A 25,234-nucleotide genomic window follows, 5' to 3' on the forward strand; every position below is an offset into this window, starting at 1 on the left:
ACAATTTGTTATGGTCCACACAGTCAAAGGCTTTAGAATAGTCAATAAAACAGAAATAGATGTTTTTCTGAAACTCCCTGGCTTTTTCCATTATCCAGCAGATATTGGCAATTTGGTCCCTAGTTCCTCTGTCTTTCCTAAACCCAGCTTGTACATCAGGCAATTCTCGCTCCATGAATTGCTGGAGTCTACCCTGCAGGATCTTGAGCATTACCTTACTGGCAGGTGAAATAAGTACCACTGTTTGATAGTTTGAGCATTCTTTAGAGTTTCCCTTTTTTTGGTATGGGGATATAAGTCAATTTTTTCCAATCTGATGGCCATTCTTGTATCTTCCAAATTTGCTGGCATATGGCATGCATCACCTTGCAGCAGCATCATGCAAGATTTTGAACAGTTTAGCTGGGATACCGTCATCTCCTGCTGCCTTGTTATTAGCAATGCTTCTTAAGGCCCAATCAACCTCACTCTTCAGGATGTCTGGCTCTAACTCAATTACCACACCGTCACAGCTACCCCCGATATTGTTATCCTTCCTATACAGATCTTCCATATATTCTTGCCACCTTTTCTTGATCTCTTCTTCTTCTGTTCGGTCCTTGCCATCTTTGTTTTTGATCATACCCATTTTTGCCTGGAATTTATCTCCAATGTTTCTAATTTTCTGGAAGAGGTCTCTTGCCCTTCCTGTTCTATTGTCTTCTTCCACTTCTGCGCATTGCTTGTTTAAGAATAATTCCTTATCTCTTCTGGCTAACCTCTGGAATTTTGCATTTAATTGGGCATATCTCCCCCTGTCACTGTTGCTTTTGCTTTCCTTCTTTCTTGGGCTACTTCTAGTGTCTCAGCAGACAGCCATTTTGCCTTCTTGGTTTTCTCTTTCTTGGGGATGTATTTTGTTGCCGCCTCCTAAACAATGTTGCGAACTTCTGTCCATAGTTCTTCCGGGACCCTATGTACTAAGTCCAGTCCCTTAAATCTATTCTTCACTTCCACTCATATTCCTTAGGAATATTAGTGAGCTCATATCTAGCTGATCTGTGGGTCTTCCCTAATCTCTTTAGTTTGATCCTAAATTGTGCAATAAGAAGTTCATGATCGGAACTACAGTCAGCTCCAGGTCTTGTTTTTACCGACTGTATAGATGTCCGCCACCTTTGGCTGCAAAGGATGTAGTCAATCTGATTTCGGTGTTGTCCATCTGGGGAAGTCCATGTATAAAGCCGTCTCTTAGGTTGTTGGAAGAGAGTGTTTGTTATGCAGAGTGAGTTGTCTTGGCAAAATTCTATCAGCCTATGTCCTGCTTCATTTTTTTCTCCCAGGCCATGCTTACCTGTAATTCCAGGTGTCATCTGACTGCCCACCTTAGCATTCCAGTCTGTCATGAGTACTGATGGCGAGCAGGAGGGGGCCTCTATCCAGGGGGGAAAACGCATGCGTAGTACTGAGGAATTAAGCAGCCATTCAAAGAGACACAGATCAGACCCGCCTTAACTTTTGGGGTTTATCTGTCTGGGTTTTCCCACGCTTCTTCAGTTTGTTAGGATTCTGTCTTATGTAGCAGTAATAAACACTAGAGACCTACTCCTCGTCTCAGCGTGATTCCTGACTGTTAGGACACAGTCTCCTGTGATGAAAATAACGTCTCTTTTAGGCATCTTGTCCAGTAGGTGCTGCAGATCCTCACAGAACTGATCTACTTCAGCTTCTTCAGCATCTGTGGTTGGGGCCTATATTTGGATCACTGTGATGTTAGATGGCTTGCCCTGAATTCGAATTGAGATCATTGAGATCATTCTATCGTTTTTTGAATTGTATCCAAGCACTGCTTTAGCCACTTTACTATTAATTATGAAGGCTACTCCATTTCTTCTGTGGTCCTCTTGTCTACAGTAGTAGATCTGGTGGTCATTTGATGTGAAGTGGCCCATTCCAGTCCATTTCAGTTCACTGACGCCCAAAATGTCTATCTTTAATCTTGACATCTCACCAATAACCACATCCAATTTGCCCTGGCTCATAGATCTTACATTCCAGGTTCCAATGGTGCGTTGATCCTTAGAACATCAGAATCACCATTCACGACCAGCACCGTCGGCCACTAGCCGTCCTTTCGGCTTTGAGCTAGCTGTGTCATCACATCTGGGGCTAGTTGAATGTATCCTCTGTTCCTCCCCAGTAGCATTTTGATCATCTTCCAACCTGGGAGTCTCATCTTCCGATGGTATACCGACATATCTCTGGTTGTATTGATCCATTTAGTTTTCACAGGAAGAATACTGGGGTGGGCTGCCGTTACCTTCCCCAGAGATTGTGTCTGACCTCTCTGTCATGACCTTCCCGTCTTGGGTGGCTCTTCACAGTTTAGCTCATGGTGTCATTGAGGTGCTCAAGCTGCAGCACCATGACAAAGTAACAATCCTTTGCTGTATCTGCCAGTTAGATACAACTGTTAAAAAAAATGTTTTCCTGATATTAGGTGCTGCCTGATTTACAAAAGCAACATTTGTAAACCTCCAATCCCTTTCATTTGCTGAGTTGATTTGAGCATACGCCTGAGCAGATTCTACAAGCTTGACACGATAAGCATCAGGGTTTTTATCAGCCCTTTGCTGAGTACTCTGAAATTCTGGCCAGTTCAGAGGTCTTTTAGCCTTTTCCTCTAGGGCTTGCAATAAATTAGTAAGTGCCCAATTGTATATTGCCCAATGATCATCAACATTATAATCCCACTGGGGATCCAGTGGGGCCAGCCCACCTTGGGTTCAGGAGCTGCTTGTCCCGGAACTGGGACAACTAGGCAATCACATTTTTTCTATTTCTATGCATTTTTCAGCCAATTTTAATCTCTCATCTGGGGTCAACAGAACATCCATTAATTCCTGGACATCAGCCCAAGTGGGTTGATGAGACTTTAAAATAGTATGAAACCTTTTTGTGACAGCTAAAGGATCCTTTCAGAACAAAGGGATATGCCGTTGCCAAGTTACCAAATCAGAAGGGGGAAATGGGGTGTGAATTCCAACAGTCACAACTTTTCCCTTCTTCCCCCACAGTTCCAGTTGGCTGCATTCAAAGGGGTGCTATCACCTGGGGTTTTGTAGAGGCTGATTTCTTGGGGTGATATGGTGGAGGGTTGCCTGAGATTTCATCTGGTGGAGGAAGACAAGGATCTTGGGACTGTGTGGGCAATTCCCATCTGACAAGTTAGCCCAGAGATATCAGTACTCAATCTGCTGGGACACCAGGTCCTTAAGACAGCACCAGAATAGTTAAAACTGACAATATTAAAACATACAAAATGTTTGGCCAAATCTACCTGCCACAATTGTCTAAATATTTGGTCCACTTGCAATGCAAAATCCTAGTGCACATTTTTGGCATACCAGGTTGAACAGGAAGCTTTCCTTTACTCCAATGAGTAAGGAGCTTAGCTAGGGTGAATCCTTAGGGGTTTTGCTGTCCCCCAATCTATGTCCCTATTTTAAAGCTGACACGTGTGTCCAGTGGGTTTTAGGTTCCTTCCAGGAGACCCTGAGACCCCCCAAGGAAGTCCAACTCCTTTAAAACGTAACATGTTCAACCCACAAAATCTTTTCAAAAATTTGTGGTGCAGAATGACCAAATATTCATGCTGAAATTACAATAAAAGAATTTTAAAAGGTACTTACCAATAGGAAGCTTTGACAGTCCACCTGATCGGTTGGCAAAGCCAAGAGTCCCTTTACTCCCCAGTGAGAAACAGCAGGGATAAACTGGAGGCACCAAAGCAAAAATAGCCCCATGCCAGCTATGCATCCTCAAATCCCCGCACCACTGACCTAATTTGCTTGGGACTCCTGGCTGGCTCACCATAAATTGCCAGAAGGATCAGCCTCCTTTTTCCTTGGTTCATTTCCAAGCTGGGAATTCTAACAATACACACCAGACGTTCAGTGGAGATCAAAGAAAATATATTTATTCAATCCAAAATTAGCAAGTACATTTGGATGGGAGGCCACAATGGACTGCCTCTCCATCTTCCTTTTTACAGGTCTTTTAGTTTAAAGATTAAGCCAATCATTATCAATGGAATGGAATGTGTTAGCTTATACAATCAAATGTTTCCTTGTCTTAGGGTGAAAGTAGATACCTTCTTATTTATAGTTAAAACAGATGTCTCTTTATCTAGAACTAAAACAGATACAGCTAGTCCTTAATGACCATTCATTCAGCAACTGTTTGAAGTTACAAATGCATTGAAAAAGTGACTTATGACTGGTGCCTGAAGTTATGGCTGTTGCAGCACCCTGCAGTCACATGATCAGAATTCAGGTGCTTGGCAGCTGGCCCACACTTACAACCTCAGGGGCCTTTTTTCCTTTTTGGAACGGGAAGCTGGCTCAGCCCCACCCAAGAGCTCTTTGCAAAGGGGCTTCCTTTACCATTTTTTTTCTTTTTCCACACCTGAAGCCAGCCCAGCCCAGCTGCCAGGCCAGGCACACCTCGTCAGCACTGGATGCAAGAAGATGGCAAGGTCAGCTAGGATGGTGGAGTGCAGAGTGGCGAGGGTGATTGTGGCTGGGAATGGGCTGAGGCAACTGCGGCTTCCTGGGGTATGGCAAGTAGCCTCAGAGCCATGCGGTTCTGGGGTTGCTTGCTGCCCCACAAGGCAGGATGTAGGGCAGCCAAAAGGGCAGAGATGGGGGGAGATAGGAGGGTGAGGGGAGTTGGAGGCAGTCCCTTACCTTACTGAGGCTCAGGGCTGGAAGGGACCAAGCCTGGAACAGCTTGGATTAGGGTGGGTGCTTGGCTAACAACCACTAAAATTCACTTAATCATGGCAAGGGGAATTGCTGGGATTGTCATTGCTAAGCGATGCAGTCACATGATGTCTCGCTTTACGACCATATTGCTTAGCGATGGAAATTCCAGTCCCAATTACCATTGTTAAGCAATGACTACCCGTATGTTTTTCTATGCATAAGATATATTTCTTCCTTTACATGGGTTTTGCTACATGATGTCTCTTTTATAATGACAGGAGCCAAGCATTACTACTGCCTATACAATCTTTCTTAATTTAAACTTACTGTAAACATCAAGGAAAATATTCCAACAGAATAAAACTGGATGAGGAAGACTATGTATTCTATTTTGTAGATGAAGCAAGATGCCATAAAAACAATAATTATTCAATAACATATTACATAATATTTAAACATCTGTGGATATATTTAATAATGCCCGTAGAATTGTATAGACACATCAACATCAATGAAACTAGATAAACTAAGGCCCCACTGATTTTAATGGGTTTAGTGAAGTGTCCTGCAGAAAGGCAGCATGATGTAGTGGTTAAAGTGCTACACTAGGAGCAGGGAGACCCAGCTTCTAGTCAGCCTCAGATACAGAAGCCAGCTGGGTGATCTTGGCCCAGCCACTCCCTCAAAGCCCTGAACACCAACAGATCCTGTGACAAGCTGACTGATAAATAAAACCTGGTGGCATCATGCATTCGTTAGCTTCCTGGTAAGAATCAGGTGAGTGCAGTGCAAAAAAGTAGACCCTGTAAGCATGTAGGACAAATCCTAAGAACAACTAAAGCTTCTTCCAAGAGCATATTTTAATCTTCATTACATATATTTCATAGGGGAGTTATCCTTCAATTACTGATCTATGTGTTAATGTTTTTCATGTTATTTTTTTCTTAGTGGGAATAATCCCTTTAGTCAAAGTACATGGAACAGAAACATGATTCTCCAAAAGTATGGATATTCTATTTTGTTTCAGGCTCATAAATGTTTGGGTGGGTAGATGGCAGGAGCTTCAATATCTGCAGAAATGCCCATCTACCCTTCCCTTTCTTCCTCTGTTTATTCCCTGAACAGCTGCTGCAACCATACATGCAGGAGTTTTGCATAAGTATGCAAACTATACCAGTTTTCAGAGCATTAATGGTGCTTTTTGGACATCTCTGCATACCACTAGAAAAATGAAAACTGATGAGACCAAGGTAAAAATTCACCCTACCTATGGAAGCTCAGTTGATTACTTAAGAGTCATCACTATTACTGAACCCAACATACTTCACAAGGTGCTTACACTCAGGAGAAAAACAGAAACAGGAACACTATATATTGAGTTCCAGAAAGCAAAACAGAATAAATACATTTGCCTTTTACTTTGACATTTCCCCTCTACTATGAATGATTTACCTGCAAAGGAGCTTATCTTTCCAGCATATGCATGCTGATGCTGAAGAAAGAAGGATGTAAAGCAGATATCCCTGCTCCCTAAGGACAAATTCTTTAGAAAAAATTAGCTGATCTCATGAATGCCACTATTAGCAAATAAAAGCTAAAAATCTAGTAAAAGGTACCTATACTATAAAATGAGGTACTCTGGATTTTACTGTTTTTTAAAGGGCATGTAGAAGTGTACAAAATATCTGCACAAGTGCTAACAATGGGCACTGTGGGCGGTGAACACAAGAACAGTGAGGAAAGACAGGAACTAATAGGAGGAAAGCTTGCTCCAGGCTGTTTTAAGATGAGATATGGTTCAGTGTGGATGTAAGGCAACACTCTGTACATGTTCAGTAATATGCCTTTAGTATTACTTTGTAAGTTTCAGAGCTGTGCACTCTTTGAGGGTTTAAACTGCCCAGGGAAAGTTTACCTAAAACCAGTGTTTCTCAACCTTGGCAACTTGAAGATGTGTGGACTTCAACTCCCAGAATTCCCCAGCCAGCAAGGTTGGTTGAAGCTGACTTGAAGTCCACACATCTTCAAGCAGCCAAGGTTGAGAAACACTGCCTTAAACTAATTACTACATGTCTTGGACTGAAGCGCAGCGACTAGTATTACACTACTGTTAATGTTTGTTTTATTTTAGTTGTTGAATTCGTTTTGACCATTTCTTAGGGAAAAGTGTTACAAACATGTTCCAACTACTGAATAGGACGGGGGTGGAGCAGAGAATAAAATAAAAAATAAATAAAATTCCACACGGTTCACGCATTTGTTTGCACACAGCTACCCGGGAGCCGAAACGCACGTGAACGTGTACACACACACGCGCGCGCGCGCGCACATGCCCAGAACGGAATCAAGCAATGTAGCTAGGCAAGGAGATCAGCCTTTCTGCGAGCCCAAAACCGATTCCCGAGTTGCGGGCAGGCAGAAGAGCCATAAACGCTGAGCAGAGAAGCGACTTCTACAGCCCCGAGTCTGAGGATCGGCTCGCAGCAGCGGGATTAAGGAAAAGGTTGGGATTATTCCGGAGGCTCGTTCTGAGCAGCAGCAGCAGCAGCAACACCCAGGCCCCGCAGTCGCCGCGCCTCGCTAGAATCCAACTTTCGCCGCCGGCCATAACGCTTGAAAGCTGACCGGCCGCTGGCGCCCTCGGTACGTGTTCCCTTCCTACGTCTTTCTTGGGCCGGCCTTGTCCAGACAGGTAGGGAGATGTTTCGCGGAGGCTTTTCCATTCGATCGCCTGGCTTTTTGTTTTGTCTTTGAGCGAAATGCAGTGGAGTAGAGGAAGCGTGGCCTTGCTTAATCCTTTTCATCCTGTCTGTCCCTCTTTCCAGATCAGTAGCTGTCCGCCTCGCAATTTGCGGTTGGAGAAGCAGGCAGGAAAAGCTATTCACTCTGCACAGGAACAGTACCCTAATAGTTGCTGTCGGTTTTTAGAATAGCCTCCTATCTCTGTGTGGCTATTCTAGCACAGAGACTGACAGAGAGTGAGGTGTAAAATGGGTGAAAAGAAACATTCAGCGCCTGTTAAAGAAGACTAGCATTAAGGGTATGCATAGGAGAGAAGTCCTTCTCCCCTGATGTATGGGCCACCATATATGGATTACTGTATAAAAAAAACTGAACAACCACTAGATGGTAGCATAGAAATACAGAAAATACTCTTTGTTGCCATTTAGTGGTCATCCGGAAGTTTCAGGCAGACAGGGTAGATAGAGATGCCTGGAATAAATAGTCAAAATTCATATTAGGCATAATTGCCTTACCTTGTTTCACACATTGTACTAAGCCATAATGTGATTGGCCTAATTTTTGCCTAATATATAAACCCAACCATTGTAATTTGTGGCTAAAGAAATCCTGGCTTGGTGCTTTATATTTTTAATGAATTCATTTATTTTGTTGCATTTGCATACTGTTGAGGACTCTCAGTGGTTAACAACAGTATCAACTGCTAATTTTAAACATCCAGTTAAGAATACTCAATACAATTAATACCATGCCCGTGGTAGTTTTGAAAGATCCACAAAATAGACTGTATCCATATCAAAATAGATAAAATTATGACCACAGTAATAAACTTGTGGAAAGAAATTACAGATGTTGAAGCTTGTTCTATAAGACTGGAGCCATAATGAAGAACAATGAATGCTGGCCTCAGTACTTCCTCATTTATATAAGTGGGGGACAACTAACAACTTGTTGGAGGAGCATATCTGACAGGTCAGTTCTGGTTGAAGGTATCTCTTTGAGTCATGCAGCTGAATTTTTCCAGAATGGTGGTGCCCTGAAATGTATTTCTAGACAGATTATAATAGGAACAAGAGAAAATAATTAAAATTCTGTTCCCCAGCATTTGATAAATAGCAGCTGGGAAGTGCGTAGTAAAAACATATCCAGTCTATCAGTGGGCTTGCATGTTTATTGCAGCTGTTAATAAGAAGGGAGTGGTTGTTGCTTATTGGAAAAAATACATTTCATAAAGATATATTTTACATACAATCCCTTGAAAAAATGTTTTTCAACCTTTACTTACCAGAGTAGAAAAGGCAGTCTTGGAATTCCAAGCTGAAAAAGATTAGACAGCAGCTAGTTAGTACATCTGTTCAAGAGCCCACAATTAGAACAAAAAATGGAAAGGGCTGGTGTCATGTTCGCCGTTTCAATGTCTTTGATACATCGTAACGTTTCGCATGTCATTAGCTGGATGCGTGTTTCATCTTTCTCGGGAGGATGGGAGTATTTATCTTTTGGCTTTGCTCTGGAATGTATTTGCATTATCTACTGCGTTCAAGGTTACTTTCCCAGGCTAGCAGCTTTGACGATTGCTAGCACCTGTGATGGGCGGGGCTGTTACGAGGGAGGCGGGATACGTTTGCACCAAAGGTTTAAGTTTGTATTTGGCGCGCTTTTGCTCATTCTCAGCTTTCTCTGTATTTGCCCTAAGTTCCTTAATAAATCAGATTTCATATAGCAGCCTCTTGTGAGTCTGAGTATTTGGGCTGGGGTAATCATTACAGCTGGGTATACATGGAATCATATTCCTATGTAAGTTACCTTTTATTTTCTATCTGCCTGCAACATTTTCAAGATACCAGATGCACTTACTGTTTTAGCAGAATCCCCAAAGCCTCATGGTATAATATACTATATTTATCTTGCACATATGCAATGCAGGTACATATAATTAAGGAATAACCCTAATGATAAAATGATAAAAAAATACAACAGTCTCTGTACCACCTTTGTATCCTCTTGCCACACACACAAATTCTTTGGAGAACCTTTTAAGTAGCAGTTAGATTAATTCTGTTTTGGAAAACAGGAAGCCTTGAAAGAAGGTGTAGATAATCCCAGATAATATGCAGGTGCCATATCTATCCAGCTGGAACAATGATTTTCCCAAATGAAACACAGCAATATTTCTGTTCTTGGAATGTATCCCCACTCTCTCTGGAGTTCTCAATCCCAAGACAGTCACAGTTAGTCTTGTGTTTTATCTGGATAATTTTTCCTGTGCCAATCCTAGACAAACACATGTACATAACCTCCAACTATCTTCTTTTCCGTTTGCCAGAAATCTTGAATTATGAGAGAGAAGCAGGGGGAACATGATTGCTCCCTGTTGCAACTGAGTAATTTTTACCATTAGGAGATTTTTTTTTCCTGCTGGCAAATAAGTAATAAATAAATTATATAGTGAATAAGTTATTTTTCTCCTATCCCACATCAGTATATAAAACAATTTTACATACAAAGAAGGATGTTGAGGAAGGACACATACAATAATTGGTAACTCCTAAATCTAAAAATTTAGTGTGAAATGCTAAAGTCTTTGTACTTTTCCAGCCTTTTAATTCTCTCCAGAAATGTATGAGCACTTGTGCTTAAACATGTTTATGTCAGGGATGCATAGTATCTTTTTGGCTAGGGATGACACTTGATTTCTGACTGGCAAAAAGTGGGCAGGAGCAGAACAAAGAAGTCTAGGACAAACCCTGAATTTATTCTACATTAAAATTAATGTCTCTAATATGATTCCTCCTCATATATGCCTTCTGTCACATTAAAGTCATGGCAACTTTGGGAGGGAGTTCAGGGCCTGATCTAAGAATTTGAGGTTCTGTATGGGATTCTGGGATCTCCAGTTATGTACCCCTGTTTTATATAGTAACTCAGCAGATTCTAGTTCAATTTTCCAAAAGCTCTCTTCAAAAATTAAATAAAATATTTCAGAAGATGGCTTTTTTATGTATTTAAGGAACAAGGAACCAAGGAATAGAAAAATCAGTTTGAAACATTTTGTAGGGTAGTTTTATATATCCATTCTGATTATGTTGTGACACATTTTGTAATCTGTACAATTATACATTCCATCTATTATTTTATTGTCTTTTTCACAATTTCTTACCAGAGTTATGTAAGGCCACTTTTGGAAGTATGGGGGAGATGGGCGGTAATAAAAATATGATAAACAAACAAACACCATACTACTTTAGAGGATTTTTAACTGCCCAGATAATCTGTTTAAAAAAAATCAGACAATGTATTTTGTTTGGTAGTCCTAGAAAGTCCTATATACCCTTAAGAAAAGCTCAAATGGTGAGAGGGTTCCAGTGGGGGAGTAATGGCAGAAGATAGTTTCTAGCTGGCTCTCTCAGCTAGATCTGCAGTGTGGTGTTTAACTGGTGGCTGAGGCAAGATTCTGAGCCCTGAATCATTCCCCAGGAAGGAGGAAAGCTTGGAATCACTCCCAAGGTCTTCTGGGCAGCTGCAGCTTGCTGGAGGGTTGTGGATTTGAAGCTGAGAAGCGGGAGAATCATCTTGTCCAAACCGCGTTTTTGAAGCCCTTAAAGGGACACTAATTCCGACCATCCCACTTCTTAATTCACTTTGTACTTTACTTATTGGATCTTAAGAGGCTATTTCTGATACAGAAATACTATTTCTCTTGGGGGATTTATCATTATTTTTTGTGAATTATTTTTAATTGAGATTTACCTATTTTATGGATTGTAAGTCGAGCAAGGAATCTAAAAGATGTACTGTTTTTACTGAGAATTTTTTATTTTCTTTCTAGGGGGATAAAATTGTTCTCTGATTTCTATTATTTTTTATATTTTTATACAAAAGATTTTTTACTTAACAGATTTTGTTGGATCTGAGACTGAAACTATTTTTAGACTATACGAGAAAGTTTTGTTGTGGCTAGCTTTTTAAGCTGTGATTGGATACTGTTTCAAAATATAAACGTTGGAAAGCCTGTGTTTTAAATATTGACACTAGGAAGCTCAAGTTTCAATCCAAAGTTTGCGATTAGATAATTTTTTTTACTTATTAAGTATAGATTTCTTCCGTCCTGTAATTACAACGTTTGGTCACTAGAATATTAAAGTATATTAAATAATATTAAAGTATAAACTATTGGGATTTTTTTTAGAATATTGGAAGACTGAAACCATATAATTTTTACATACATACATACATACATTCTTTTTTAATATTAAAGTAAAGGAGAAATTATGACCATTAGAAAGCAAGTAAGATGTGGGTCTGGGGGACCTGCTGATTTGGACTATATGAAAATGTTATTTGAAGAATTTACATTAAAAATCACACAATCCATCGCCCAGTCTTTTCAAAATATGAAAGAACAAGTTGATAAAAGATTTGCTGAATTTGAGAAAAGACTTGATCAGAAATTGGAAAAAGTGGAAATGAAATTTGAGGGAGGAATTAAAAGGTTGACAATAGAGTTGATGCATTGGAGAGAGCAAGAGAAAATGATTTGGACAGAATTGCATTATTAGAACTGAGAGAGAAGGAATTTTGCTTAAGACTTAGGGGGATTCCTGAAGAAAGAGAGGAAAATCTTAAAGATAAAATTGCACAGGCCTTGGCAGATTTAATTGACTGGGAGGAAGATAAAATGATAGAGGAGATGGAAAAAGTCTTTTGGATTAATTCAGATATTAAAATAAACCAAGAGATGTATTGGTTCAGTTCGCTAGGAGAAAAACGAGGGATTTGGTTCTTCAAGCTCATTTTGATACTAAACTCAATATTGAAAATGTAGATTTAACAGTGCTGAAAGAAATTCCTGTGAGAATATTGAGGAAGAGAAAAGAATATACTTTCCTGACAGATGTTCTGGAAAAAAAAAAGATTCCTTTCCGCTGGGAGAAATTGGAAGGGGTTAGTTTTACCTTCAAGTTTAGATTAGCTTCAACCTTCAAGGCTAAGGAATTTTTGACCAAATACAGAGCTAAGTTGGACCAGCAAATATCTGAACTACAACAGAGGTCCTATACTTCAAGAAGAAGAGACCGCTGCTACATCTAAAGACTGTGGTGAGTTGAAATTATAAAGATGGCTCTAAATTGTCTTACTTGGAATATAAATAGGGCAAATGCTCATCAAAAAAGATTTTTTTTTCATTATTTGAATAAATTGAAATATGATGTGATATGCCTACAAGAAACACATGTAAAGAAAAAAGATACAAAATATTTAATAAGAATTTGGGTCAAGACTTTATTTCAGCAAATACAAAGAAGATTAATGGACTTGTATTATATATTAAACCATATTAGAAACCACGTCTGTTATTAACTGATGAGCATGGTAGATATGTAGCAGTTGAAATTGAACTATGGGATAAAAACAATTATTGTGGGACTTTATGCACCAAATGAAGACAAGAGTAAATTTTTTACACAGCTTTTGAGTGATTTGTCAACTTTTTCATATCAAAGTTGGTGCTTAATGGGGGACTGGAATGGAGTTATGTTACCATTAATTGACAGAACATTGGAAAAACAAAATAAAACAAGGTGATTACCAATACCTTTTTTTGATTTGATTGACAATTTGGCTTTGGTGGATTCATAGAGATATAAAAATAGCTTGGCAAAAGAATATACTTTTTACTCAGAGAGACATAAACCTTTTTCTAGAATTGACATATGGGTTTTGAAAGAGTTGGTGAATAAAATTTCTAAAGTGGATATTTTACCAAGGATTTTTTCTGACCATCATCTGGTTAAGATGTCAATAAAACAAATTTGTAGAACATATAGATGGAGACTGAATGAATCTATTTTGCAAAAAGTGGAGGTTGTGAATGACTGTAAGAAAAAATTAAAAGATTTTTTTGAAATTAATTTAAACAAAGAGAATTGAAAACTGTGGGACACTAGTAAAGCTGTTATGAGGGGACATTTTATTTACCATAACTCTATTCTTTAAAAAAAAAACTCAACAAAAATTACAGAAGGTCCTGGACCAGATTAAATTGAAAGAAATAGAGTTACAGAAAAAACCATCAGATAACAATATTTTATATCAACTTACATCTACAAGTGTCAATGCTGACTGTGAAAGAAATTGAAACCAAGTTGAAATATGCTAAATGGAGACATTTTGAATTTGCTAATAAACCAGGAAGATGGTTAGCATATAAATTAAGGAAAGAAAGAGAAATGATATTAAAGATCCAGGAAGGAGATGTGGAATTTTGGATAATGAAAAGATTAAAAAAGTATTTCATAACTTTTTCTCTAACTTGTATAAAGAACAAGAAATCTCTCTGGAAAAGATGGATGAGTACTTGAATAGACAAAATTTAGCTAAACTTACACAGTCACAGAAATGAATATTGAATGATCCTATAACTCCTTTTGAAATAGTTGAAGCTATTTAAAAAAAACAAAAGTTGGGAAAAGCACCAGGACCTGATCATTTATCTGCATTATATTACAGATATTTTGAAGACCAGATTTTGTTACCTTTTAAAACGTTGATGAATTCTATTCTGGCAGGATCTTTAATGCTGGACTCATGGAAAGAGGCTAATACTGCCTTAATACCAAAGAAAGGACAAGATCCTTGCCTAGTAAAAAATTATAGACCAACATCATTGTTGAATAATGGCTACAAAATATTTGCATCAGTGTTGGCAGAAAGAATGAAAAAAAGTTTTACAAGAAATTATTCATCAGGATCAATGTGGATTTTTACCAAAAAGACACTTGAAAGACAATGTAAGAGAGGCCTTGGATGTTATAGCATATCTGCAATACCATAATGAATGCCAAGCAGCTCTTATCTTTCTAGATGCAGAAAAAAGCCTTTGATAACTTGAACTGGAGTTTTATGTTTAACGTTTTGGAAATAATGGACTTTGGAGAATATCTTATTCAAGGAATCAAGGCAAAAAGCAATTATCATTGTAAATGATGAACTAACTGAACTATGTCAGATACAAAAAGTGTCCTGTTCAGACTATGCAACCAGGCAGATTAATATCAAAAATACTCTTTATTAAATAACTATTTACAATAAAGAAGTCCTTGAAGTACTATGAACTGGAAGCAACAGTTCTCATACTGGAACAATACTGGGTCATGAAGCAGGACTGCAAACTGAACACAAGGCTGATCTTGGCTAGGAACTCTGGACTAGAGTGAGACTTGATGCAGAACTGGAACTTGGAGCAAGACTGGACTTGACTAGGGTCTCTGGACTAGATTGTGGCTTGAGGTAGGACTGGAACTTGGGGCAAGGGTGGAAACTCGGAACAAGGCTGGACTCGGCTGGAAGCCCCAGACTCGGCTGGATTCTCTGGACTAGAGACTAGGAGCAAGGCTGGGAACTCAGAGCAAGGCTGGACTTGACTGGAAGCTGCGGACTAGGCTGGATTCTCTGGACTAGAGACTTGGAGCAAGGCTGGGAACTCAGAGTAAGACTGGACTCGGCTGGAAGCCTCGAACTCAGCTGGAGTCTCTGGACTGGGCACATGGAGCAAGTCTTAGAACTCAGAACAAGGCTGGACTCTGCTGGAAGCCCCGAACTGGACTGGAATCCAGATCCTGAACAAGATAGGTGTGAAATTCCAAAATGTGACTGAGCGTATGAGGCACAGCTGCACAAGATGGAAGGCAAACGGCTGTGCTGAGGCTTCAAGACACGACAACGCTGCGGGGAAAATCGCAGAGTTTCTAGGCTGGATGCAAGGCAAAGGCTGCTGGGTGTGGCTGACGCAGATTCCTCGGTGGCAGCAGAAGCGGACTTCAATCCTTCCTTGGAGTGGAGCAAAGGTGCTGGTTCCTCTTCGGTTACAGACGCTGTCTCTGACGCAGGTAAGGACTCTACTGCAGGCTGGGAAGATTGGTAGACTTCAGCAGCTCGCTCTTCACGCGGCTGCCTTTTCTTCTGGTCTCTGGCACACTTGGAGTCTCCTGTAGCCAATCGGGCTGCTTTCTCCTTGGCACGCTTCTCAGCTCGTCATTGGTGCACACTGATTGGGAGATTCAAATCCTCCTCCAAATCCTGGCCAATCAGCGCCCTGGGTTCTTCCCGCACTGCTGACTCATCCTGAAGTTTCATTTTCCTGGTTTCAGCCCAGTAAGTTTCCAATTCCTCATCTGACTCAGAAATAGTTTCACTTTCCGAGCCAGAGGCGGGCTTGGTTCTGACAAAAAGGAACAAGACAAGGATGTCCTCTATGAACTTTGTTATTTATCTTAGTACTGGAAGTTTTAAACAGAGAGATTAGAAGTGATGAACGTATAAAGGGACTAAAAATTAAGAGGAATTTAAATTAAGAGCTTTTGCTGATGATTTAGTTTTGATATTACAGGATTCCCTTGAAACTGAAGAACATCTGATGAAGAAACTGAAAGAATTTGGGTGATTGACAGGTCTTAAAGTAAATAAACAAAAAACTAAAATGTTAACTAAAAACATGACCCTGTCCAATCAAGACTTATTGATGGGTAAGACAGGATTTCAGATTGAAAAAAAGGACATATATCTGGGGATAATTTTGTCAATTAAAAATAGTATGTTATTTCAAAATATGTTAAAATTTGGAATGATGTGAAAAAAAATCGATAAGATGGGGGAAATTGCAGTTGTGTCTCTTGGGAAGAATATCTGTGATTAAGATGAATGTTTTGCCTAGGATGCTGTTTCTTTTCCAGACTTTACCAGTTTTGTCAACAGATTTACTATTTAAAGAATGGCAGAGAGATATTTCCAAATTTATTTGGCAAGGCAAGAAACCAAGAATTAAACATAAACCATTTGTTGTTGTTTATTCGTTTAGTCGCTTCCGACTCTTCGTGACTTCATGGACCAGCCCACGCCAGAGCTTCCTGTCGGTCGTCAACACCCCCAGCTCCCCCAGGGACGAGTCCATCACCTCTAGAATACCATCCATCCATCTTGCCCTTGGTCGGCCCCTCTTCCTTTTGCCTTCCACTCTCCCTAGCATCAGCATCTTCTCCAGGGTGTCCTGTCTTCTCATGATGTGGCCAAAGTATTTCAGTTTTGCCTTTAATATCATTCCCTCAAGTGAGCAGTCTGGCTTTATTTCCTGGAGGATGGACTGGTTTGATCTTCTTGCAGTCCAAGGCACTCTCAGAATTTTCCTCCAACACCACAGTTCAAAAGCATCGATCTTCCTTCGCTCAGCCTTCCTTATGGTCCAGCTCTCGCAGCCATATGTTACTACAGGGAACACCATTGCTTTAACTATGCGGGCCTTTGTTGTCAGTGTGATGTCTCTGCTCTTAACTATTTTATCGAGATTTGTCATTGCTCTTCTTCCAAGGATTAAGCGTCTTCTGATTTCCTGGCTGCAGTCAGCATCTGCAGTAATCTTTGCACCTAGGAATACAAAGTCTTTCACTGCTTCTACATTTTCTCCCTCTATTTGCCAGTTATCAATCAAGCTGGTTGCCATAATCTTGGTTTTTTTGAGGTTTAGCTGCAAACCAGCTTTTGCACTTTCTTCTTTCACCTTCATCATAAGGCTCCTCAGGTCCTCTTCACTTTCAGCCATCAAAGTGGTATCATCTGCATATCTGAGATTGTTAATGTTTCTTCCAGAGATTTTAACTCCAGCCTTGGATTCCTCAAGGCCAGCTTGTCGCATGATGTGTTCTGCATACAAGTTGAATAGGTAGGGTGAAAGTATACAGCCCTGCCGTACTCCTTTCCCAATCTTAAACCAGTCTGTTGTTCCATGGTCTGTTCTTACTGTTGCTACTTGGTCGTTATACAGATTCTTCAGGAGGCATACAAGATGACTTGGTATCCCCATACCACTAAGAACTTGCCACAATTTGTTATGGTCCACACAGTCAAAGGCTTTAGAATAGTCAATAAAACAGAAATAGATGTTTTTCTGAAACTCCCTGGCTTTTTCCATTATCCAGCGGATATTGGCAATTTGGTCTCTAGTTCCTCTGCCTTTTCTAAACCCAGCTTGTACATCTGGCAATTCTCACTCCATGAACTGCTGAAGTCTACCTTGCAGGATCTTGAGCATTACCTTACTGGCGTGTGAAATGAGTGCCACTGTTCGATAGTTTGAACATTCTTTAGTGTTTCCCTTTTTTGGTATGGGGATATAAGTTGATTTTTTCCAGTCTGATGGCCATTCTTGTGTTTTCCAAATTTGCTGGCATATAGCATGCATTACCTTGACAGCATCATCTTGCAAGATTTTGAACAGTTCAGCTGGGATGCCGTCGTCTCCTGTTGCCTTGTTATTAGCAATGCTTCTTAAGGCCCACTCAACCTCACTCTTCAGGATGTCTGGCTCTAGCTCACCGACCACACCGTCAAAGCTATCCCCGATATTGTTATCCTTCCTATACAGGTTTCCTGTATATTCTTGCCACCTTTTCTTGATCTCTTGTTCTTCTGTTAGGTCCTTGCCATCTTTGTTTTTGATCATACCCATTTTTGCCTGGAATTTACCTCCAATGTTTCTAATTTTCTGGAAGAGGTCTCTTGTCCTTCCTATTCTATTGTCTTCTTCCACTTCCGCGCATTGCTTGTTTAAAAATAATTCCTTATCTCTTCTGGCTAACCTCTGGAATTTTGCATTTAATTGGGCATATCTCCCCCTATCACTGTTGCCTTTTGCTTTCCTTCTTTCTTGGGCTACTTCTAGTGTCTCAGCAGACAGCCATTTTGCCTTCTTGGTTTTCTCTTTCTTTGGGATGTATTTTGTTGCCGCCTCCTGAACAATGCTGCCAACTTCTGTCCAGAGTTCTTCTGGGACCCTATCTACTTAGTCCAGTCCCTTAAATCTATTCTTCACCTCCACTGCATATTCCTTAGGAATATTAGTGAGCTCATATCTAGCTGATCTGTGGGTCTTCCCTAATCTCTTTAGTCTGATCCTAAATTGTGCAAGAAGAAGTTCGTGATCTGAACTACAGTCAGCTCCAGGCCTTGTTTTTACCGACTGTACCATAAACCGTTACAAGATGCCAAAGAACAAGGAGGTTTGGGTCTGCCTAATTTGAAATTGTACTTTGATACCTGTTGTTTGCTTTGGATGAAGGAATAGATTACCTTGGAGAACAAGAAACTACTATAGCTCAAAGGACATGAATTAAGATTCGGGTGGCATGCTTATTTATGGTATGACAAAGTTAAAGTTAACAAGGATTTAAAAAATCATTGTATCAGGAATGACATATTGAGAATCTGGAACAAATATAAGATAAGCTTATCTCCAAAAGTACCTTTATGGTTGTCACCTCAGGAAGCATTGGTTAGAAGAGAAAACGTGGGAGCTATAAGTTGGTTAAAATATAAAGATTTGTTAAAGTTTGAGGAGGGTGAACCAAAAATTAAAACAAAGGAAATGTTAGAGTTAGATGGATTTACATGTTATTGGTTCACCTATATGCAACTGGTAGAACGTTTTAAATTGGAAAAAAAGAACTATAAATTGTTAATGAAATAACTCAGTTTGAAATGGACCTTTGTATAAATGATGATCATGTTATTACTAAGATGTATAAGATTTTGTTATACATCTGAATATGGAAGATGAACAAGTTAAGGACTGCATGACCAAATGGGCTAAGAATTTTGGATACAATATGTTGGATCAGTGGGAGAATATGTGGATGAAAGGTTTGAAATTTACATTGAATTATAATTGGAAAGAAAATTTCTATAAGATGATGTATTGTTGGTATTTAACTCCTGATAAGTTGTCAAAAATGTATAATGGTGTAACTAACGTCTGTTGGAAATGTTTACAGGGCGAAGGAACCTTTTACCATCTTTGGTGGACTTTTGAGAAGGCTAAAAAGTTCTGGGATCAAATATGTATTACTATTCAAAAGATTCTTACAGTAAATATACAAAGAAAACCAGAACTTTTTCTTTTGGGATTGATGGAAAAGGAATTAGAGAAACAATATGCAGTGTTGCTGTTATACATGATCACGGATGCAAGATTGTTATACGCACAATGATGGAAAGATCCACAAATACCTGCGGTTGAAGATTGGATTGTTAAACTAATGGACTTGGCTTAAATGGCTAAATTAACAGCTTTAATAAGAAATCATTCTGTTTCTGTGTTTATATCAACTTGGCAACCACTTTTGGACTACTTGCTTGTAATAGAAAAAAATGAAATTCCCTTTTGTTTTTACCTTAACCATATCTTGAAAAAATAATAAAGTTCTATATACAAAAGCCCAAATGGTGAACCAAAAATGGTGATAATGTAAATATAAAGTTTTCAACTCTGTGACAGATGGGGTGAAAATTATAATTAAATATTGATACTGTATATATTATTGTTGACATTGAATATTTGGTAATATTTTTCCAAAATTATATCCCTAATAGGAATATTTTTATTTTTAAATAAAATAAAATATTTTGATTGTAAATCGCCCAGAGTCCCCTTTTCAGGGGAGATGGGCAATGATGGAAATTTGAAATATAAATAAATAAATATTTCCTGTTGAAAATATTTTGAACAAATAGAATTCAAGTGATAGATGGGACCCATTCTCTTGAATGTTATGATTTTTTAAATGCTTGTTTCAGATAGTAGTGTTTTAAAAGTATATTTTGTATGATTATGTTTCTTTGTTTGTTTCTCTTGATTTTAGCTATATCCAGTTTATTTTAAAGATTGACTTTGTTACTTGGTGCATTAAGCATGAATTATTCACGATTCATTACTGCAGTAAGTGCAGCAAGAAAAGCATCTCCAATAAGAGTCCTCAGTAAGTATATACTTTGTGACTGGTTCCTCAGACTTTTCTCAGATTGTAGTTATGGGTTTGTCATAGACATGGTAGTTAAGAAGAAATGATATGTGGGCACATCTGGGATTTATAAACTGTTGTGGGTATTTCCACAGAATATCTGACATGAGAGAGCTGCTCATTCAGAAGAAAAGGTACCACAGTGTCTGTTGCCAGTTATTTCTCAGAAGACAAATTGGTGGGGAAAAGAAAAATAATGCTCAGAAATGACATAGAAAACAATTATGTGAGCTCTGAGTCCCCCAGACCTATCTTGTTTTTGGAGTTTCCTGTTCCAATAACTCTTCCATATGGAGCACAGAATTGGTATTTCTGGTATTGGAAATATGGCATGGAAGATGGCACTTCACATAATATCAGCCCCCTAGTTAAATCAAATCTTTATGATCGTCAAAGACCAGCATAACCTAGTTAAATAAATAGATGAGTATATTTTCTAATAATAGAAAAGTCAGAAAAACTAGACCGTGTCCTAACAAGCAAAAAACCACGCTGAGACGAGGAATAAGTCTCTAGTGTTTTATTACTGCTACATTAGATAGAAAATCCTAACAAACTGAAGAAGCGTGAGAAAACCCATACAGATAAACCCCAAAAGTCAAGGCGAGTCTGTTCTGTGTCTCTTTGAATGACTGCTCAATTCCTCACTACTACGCATGCGTTTTCCCCCCTGGATAGGAGCCCCTTCCTGCTCACCATCAGTGCTCATGACAGACCGCCGGGAAAAAAGTGTCCACATAGTAGGCATTGTACTAGCCTACCCTAAGCTGGGGTTCATTTTGTGTGATACTGTTATTTCCCAGACAGCATAGCTTTTGGTGATTGGGGAATATGAGGTTTAAATTTCACATAATGGTATGTTCTAAGTTAAGGAAGGCCTAAAGTTTACATCTTCAGTATTGTCTAAGGCTACCAGATCTGGGCTGCAGTGACCCCCTAGAGGAGACAAAGGGTTAGGTTTTTGTTGCTATCATAGTAGTCTCCTGGATTTTTGCAACCCAGATCTGGTAGCACTAATGTCATATGTGATCTAAGTTTTGTTTTTGTGTATTCTTTTACTGTAGCTGAATTGATGCAGCAATCTCCCCCATCATTAATTTCTCTGGCTGGAGGAGCACCAAATTCCAACACGTTTCCTTTCAAAACTGCTACCATTATCATTAAAGATGAAACAAGAGTTGAAATCAAGGAAGAGTTGATGAAGAGAGCTCTCCAGTATTCTGCTTCAGCAGGGTATTTTAATGGCAGCAAAGTTAAAGCTTGTGATTTTAAAGCAACAAACTCCTTTTAAAAACTTCCAAAGAAATGTGATGAAGGGAGAGATGGTCTCCTTTATCTACCTCAGAGCTTTTTTTCCATTGTTGACCCCCTCAAAAAGGAATATTTAATGTATATAAAAGAAGGAAATAGGGCAAGAATGAATCTTTTGCTTGTCCAAAAAGCAGCAGATTCTGTTGTGGTCCCTTCTTGACAAAACTGCATTCTCCCTGAAGGAGCAGGTCCACAACTTGGGGGTCCTTCTAAACCAAAGTGGAAACTTTAGTTTGGCAGCATTTGCTCAGCTTCATCTAATAGACCAGTTACAGACCCTTTTAGAGTGGAGGCCTTAGTCATTCATTCCCTTGTTACTTCAAACTTGCTGTTGAAACATACTCTATTTGAATTTGCTCTTGAAGACCACTCAGCTGGTACAGATTCAATGGCCCACATGGTAGCAGGTGAAAATCACTACAGCAGAGCTACATCAATATTACAGAAGCTGCATTCATTACAAGGGTTACTTAGGTTCAGGGTATATATGGGGCCATCTCTCCCAGAGGCAATCTGTCCATTCTATTTGATTAATCCAGAAGGGGATGCTCTTGATTCTTCCTCCTCAATAGATCAGGGAGGGATGGCTCCAAAAGCAAGCCTTTTTGAATGTTGTCCTGTCCCAATAGAATGTTCTTCTCCTGAAATCCACAGTGCCCCACTAGTCCTGTTTTTTTCATACAGCAGCAAAAACTTGACTCTTTAAAAAAACATTTGGAAATTAAGAGCTGCAGCTTGGATTGTTATTAACCCTCATTTTTCTTGTTTACCTATCCCTGAAATAGGGGTAATGAAGGTAATGGAAATGATAATTGTAAGAGTAAGTCTAAGCTAAGATGTATTTTATATTACAGAAACTAAAGCATTAAAAGTCAGTGTTTTAACCAAGATCTAAAGGATATTTGCACAGATTAGTGACTGCATAATGAACTAAAAGGTAGATCAGTTTTGTCTAATGAAAAAGAACAAAAATCTTATGAAGAAATACATGATACGTCTTAATGGTGTAATCACATTTAGCATTCCAGAACTGTTGTCCTGGATGAAGGATTTGCAGAAGAGTTTCCATAACCCTCCAACAGCTGACTATAGTCCTCAGGAAGGACAAATGGAGATGTGTATCACTACTGGGAGCCAAGAAGGGCTATGTAAAGTAAGAAAAAGAACTATAATATACAGTGAACATTATGTAACTACTGTGTACCTTTAAAAAGCTGCAGTGGCTTTATGTCTTCCAGATAAATTGGACTTGTAGGGATTATGCAAGTCTAATCCTAAATATCTGGGGAACATCAGATTGCTTACCCTTGCAGATAGCTTGTCTTTAGTACCAAGTTGCCCTGTTTTCTTCTATTAGAAGTATCACCATTATTTACTATAAACATTATGGACATATCTCTGTTTAATCCCTGCCTTCTCAGCTCACATACTAATGAATAAAGTAGTAAGAAGGGAGACTTATTTTGGTAAAGCCATTGTAGCTCCTACTTATTTCACTGAGATCTTCCCTTAGAGAGATTATCCTTTTCACTGGAGCTTGTGCAGAAGCTCACAGAGGCTCTTTGTGTTGCTTGTTCTTTTTATTTAGATAAAAATTTACTACATGTAATCCCATAAAACAATTTTTAAAACATATGAAGAAAGCAGTTGAATAGAACAACTACAAAGCCACATGCTGGATGTTAAGTCTTGGTGCTTACACTCTTAGAGAAGCAAAATGGACTGTGATGAAACCATTTTTTAAAAGTACTTTAACTTAGCTATGTGCAGAATTGGCTTTGGTTTTTAAATGTATTGCAATAAACAAGTTTTCTAACCACTTTCTGCTTCACCTTCTACTCTGTGTTTTTTATTACTGTACACCAAAGATATTTTTTCACTTTTTGTGATTTTTAAAAAATCAACTCTCTTTACTGTTGTTACCATCGAAGGCCATATTTGTCAACAGCAGGAAAAATTACTGTCGTTTATGTTTTTTCTAGGTGTTTGAAATGCTTATTAATCCTGGAGATAACATTCTTTTGGATGCACCCACCTATCCTGGGACATTAGCAGCTGTGAGTATTCCATAAATCTGGAAAACCATGATGGTAAAGGGTATGATTTTCCTTCTACACATTTAGAATCTGGCTTCTGCTTATGCTGGGCTTCCTTTTTTAAAATTTTTGCTGAGCTAGGAGGGAAGGGGGCAAAAATTGTTTTCAGTATGAACTAATCTGATTTGCACTTGCTGAACTAATCTGCAAAGAGGAGAACAATTATCTTTAGTTTTTGCAGTTCTTCAGATTTTAAATCATGTTCCTTTAAGAAAAAAAAAACCATGCAAAGGTACATACTGTCATGAGTACTGATGGCAAGCAGGAGGGGGCCTCTATCCAGGGGGAAAAACGCATGCGTAGTACTGAGGAATTAAGCAGCCATTCAAAGAGACACAGATCAGACCCGCCTTAACTTTTGGGGTTTATCTGTCTGGGTTTTCCCACGCTTCTTCAGTTTGTTAGGAATCTGTCTTATGTAGCAGTAATAAACACTAGAGACCTCCTCATCTCAGCGTGATTCCTGACTGTTAGGACATCAATCCTAAGAAACTCCTACTCCCATTGAAAGAGGGAGGGACAAAGAAAAATAAAGGAGAGACATTTGGAAAATGTCTTCAGAAAACCAGGAAATTCAGCAAGCCATCCAACAATTGGCAGCAGCCCTGCAACAACACCAACAACAAGTAGATCTCCAGATCAACACATTACAAGCAGCCATGCTACAGCAGTTACAACAACCAGCTCCGATTAACCCATAACTGGTGCCAGCAGCAGCAGCAGCTCCACCAGTAGTCTTGAGATCCCAGGGCAGTCTACCAGAGAAGTTTGGAGGAGAAGCAGGACAGTTGAGAACCTTTCTCACACAGTGCACAATATTTTTCAACAGCAGACCGGCAGAGTTTCCCACAGACAGAACCAGAGTCACCTTCATTCTAAGTCTGCTAAAGGGACCAGCAGCCAAATGGGCTATTCCCATGGTGGAGAACAATGACCCAATTCTCAACGACTACCAGAATTTTCTGGCAGGGTTCCGAGCACACTTTGACGACCCGATCAGAGAGGTCACTGCCAGCCGGGAAATTCAGAAGCTCAAGCAAGGCAACAAGAGAGTGGGAATCTACATCGCTGAATTCAAGTTGTTAGCAGGAGATCTGGACTGGAATGAGAGTGCCTTGAAAGACCAATTCAAACGGGCTGGATGAAGAAATTAAGAATGAATTAGTGCGCCAGGGAACACCAGCTACCCTAGAAGCCTTATATCAGTTGTCTGTGGTCATAGATGCCAGGCTAGAAGAGCTCAGACAGATGCAGCCGGAGAGAGGCAGGGGCCTCAGGACACTTCCAGGATTTCCAGCTCTCTCCGCAGCATCTCCTTACTCAGGACCAGAGGAGCCGATGCAGATCGGGGCGAGCAGGAGGCTTACTTCTGAGGCTGAGAGACAGAGAAGGAGAGAGAGAGCCCTCTGTTTCTACTGCAGAGTCCAGGGGCACATGGTGAGAGCTTGCCCAGCGAGAAGCCAAGCAAATTCCATAAGAGCCCCAGGGCAAG

General features: G+C 39.5%; 1 protein-coding gene across 2 annotated transcripts in view; it reads left to right on the plus strand.

Annotated features, from left to right (window-relative positions):
• Positions 1-7,102: 7,102 nt before the first annotated feature.
• AADAT (aminoadipate aminotransferase) overlaps positions 7,103-25,234 on the plus strand; it is a 44,319-nt gene continuing 26,187 nt past the window's right edge. Inside the window, exons 1-5 of one of the 2 annotated variants that reach the window (XM_063310302.1) lie at positions 7,103-7,388; positions 20,177-20,293; positions 21,400-21,568; positions 22,667-22,799; positions 23,629-23,703. In XM_063310302.1, coding sequence (XP_063166372.1) covers positions 20,227-20,293; positions 21,400-21,568; positions 22,667-22,799; positions 23,629-23,703 — 444 coding nt within the window. In that variant the 5' untranslated portion in view covers positions 7,103-7,388; positions 20,177-20,226. The remainder of the gene's footprint in view (positions 7,389-20,176; positions 20,294-21,399; positions 21,569-22,666; positions 22,800-23,628; positions 23,704-25,234) is intronic. The other variant, XM_063310303.1, reaches the window with a different exon arrangement.

Source organism: Candoia aspera, chromosome 8 (genome assembly GCF_035149785.1).
Source record: "Candoia aspera isolate rCanAsp1 chromosome 8, rCanAsp1.hap2, whole genome shotgun sequence".
In the NCBI taxonomy this organism is placed as follows: domain Eukaryota; kingdom Metazoa; phylum Chordata; class Lepidosauria; order Squamata; family Boidae; genus Candoia; species Candoia aspera.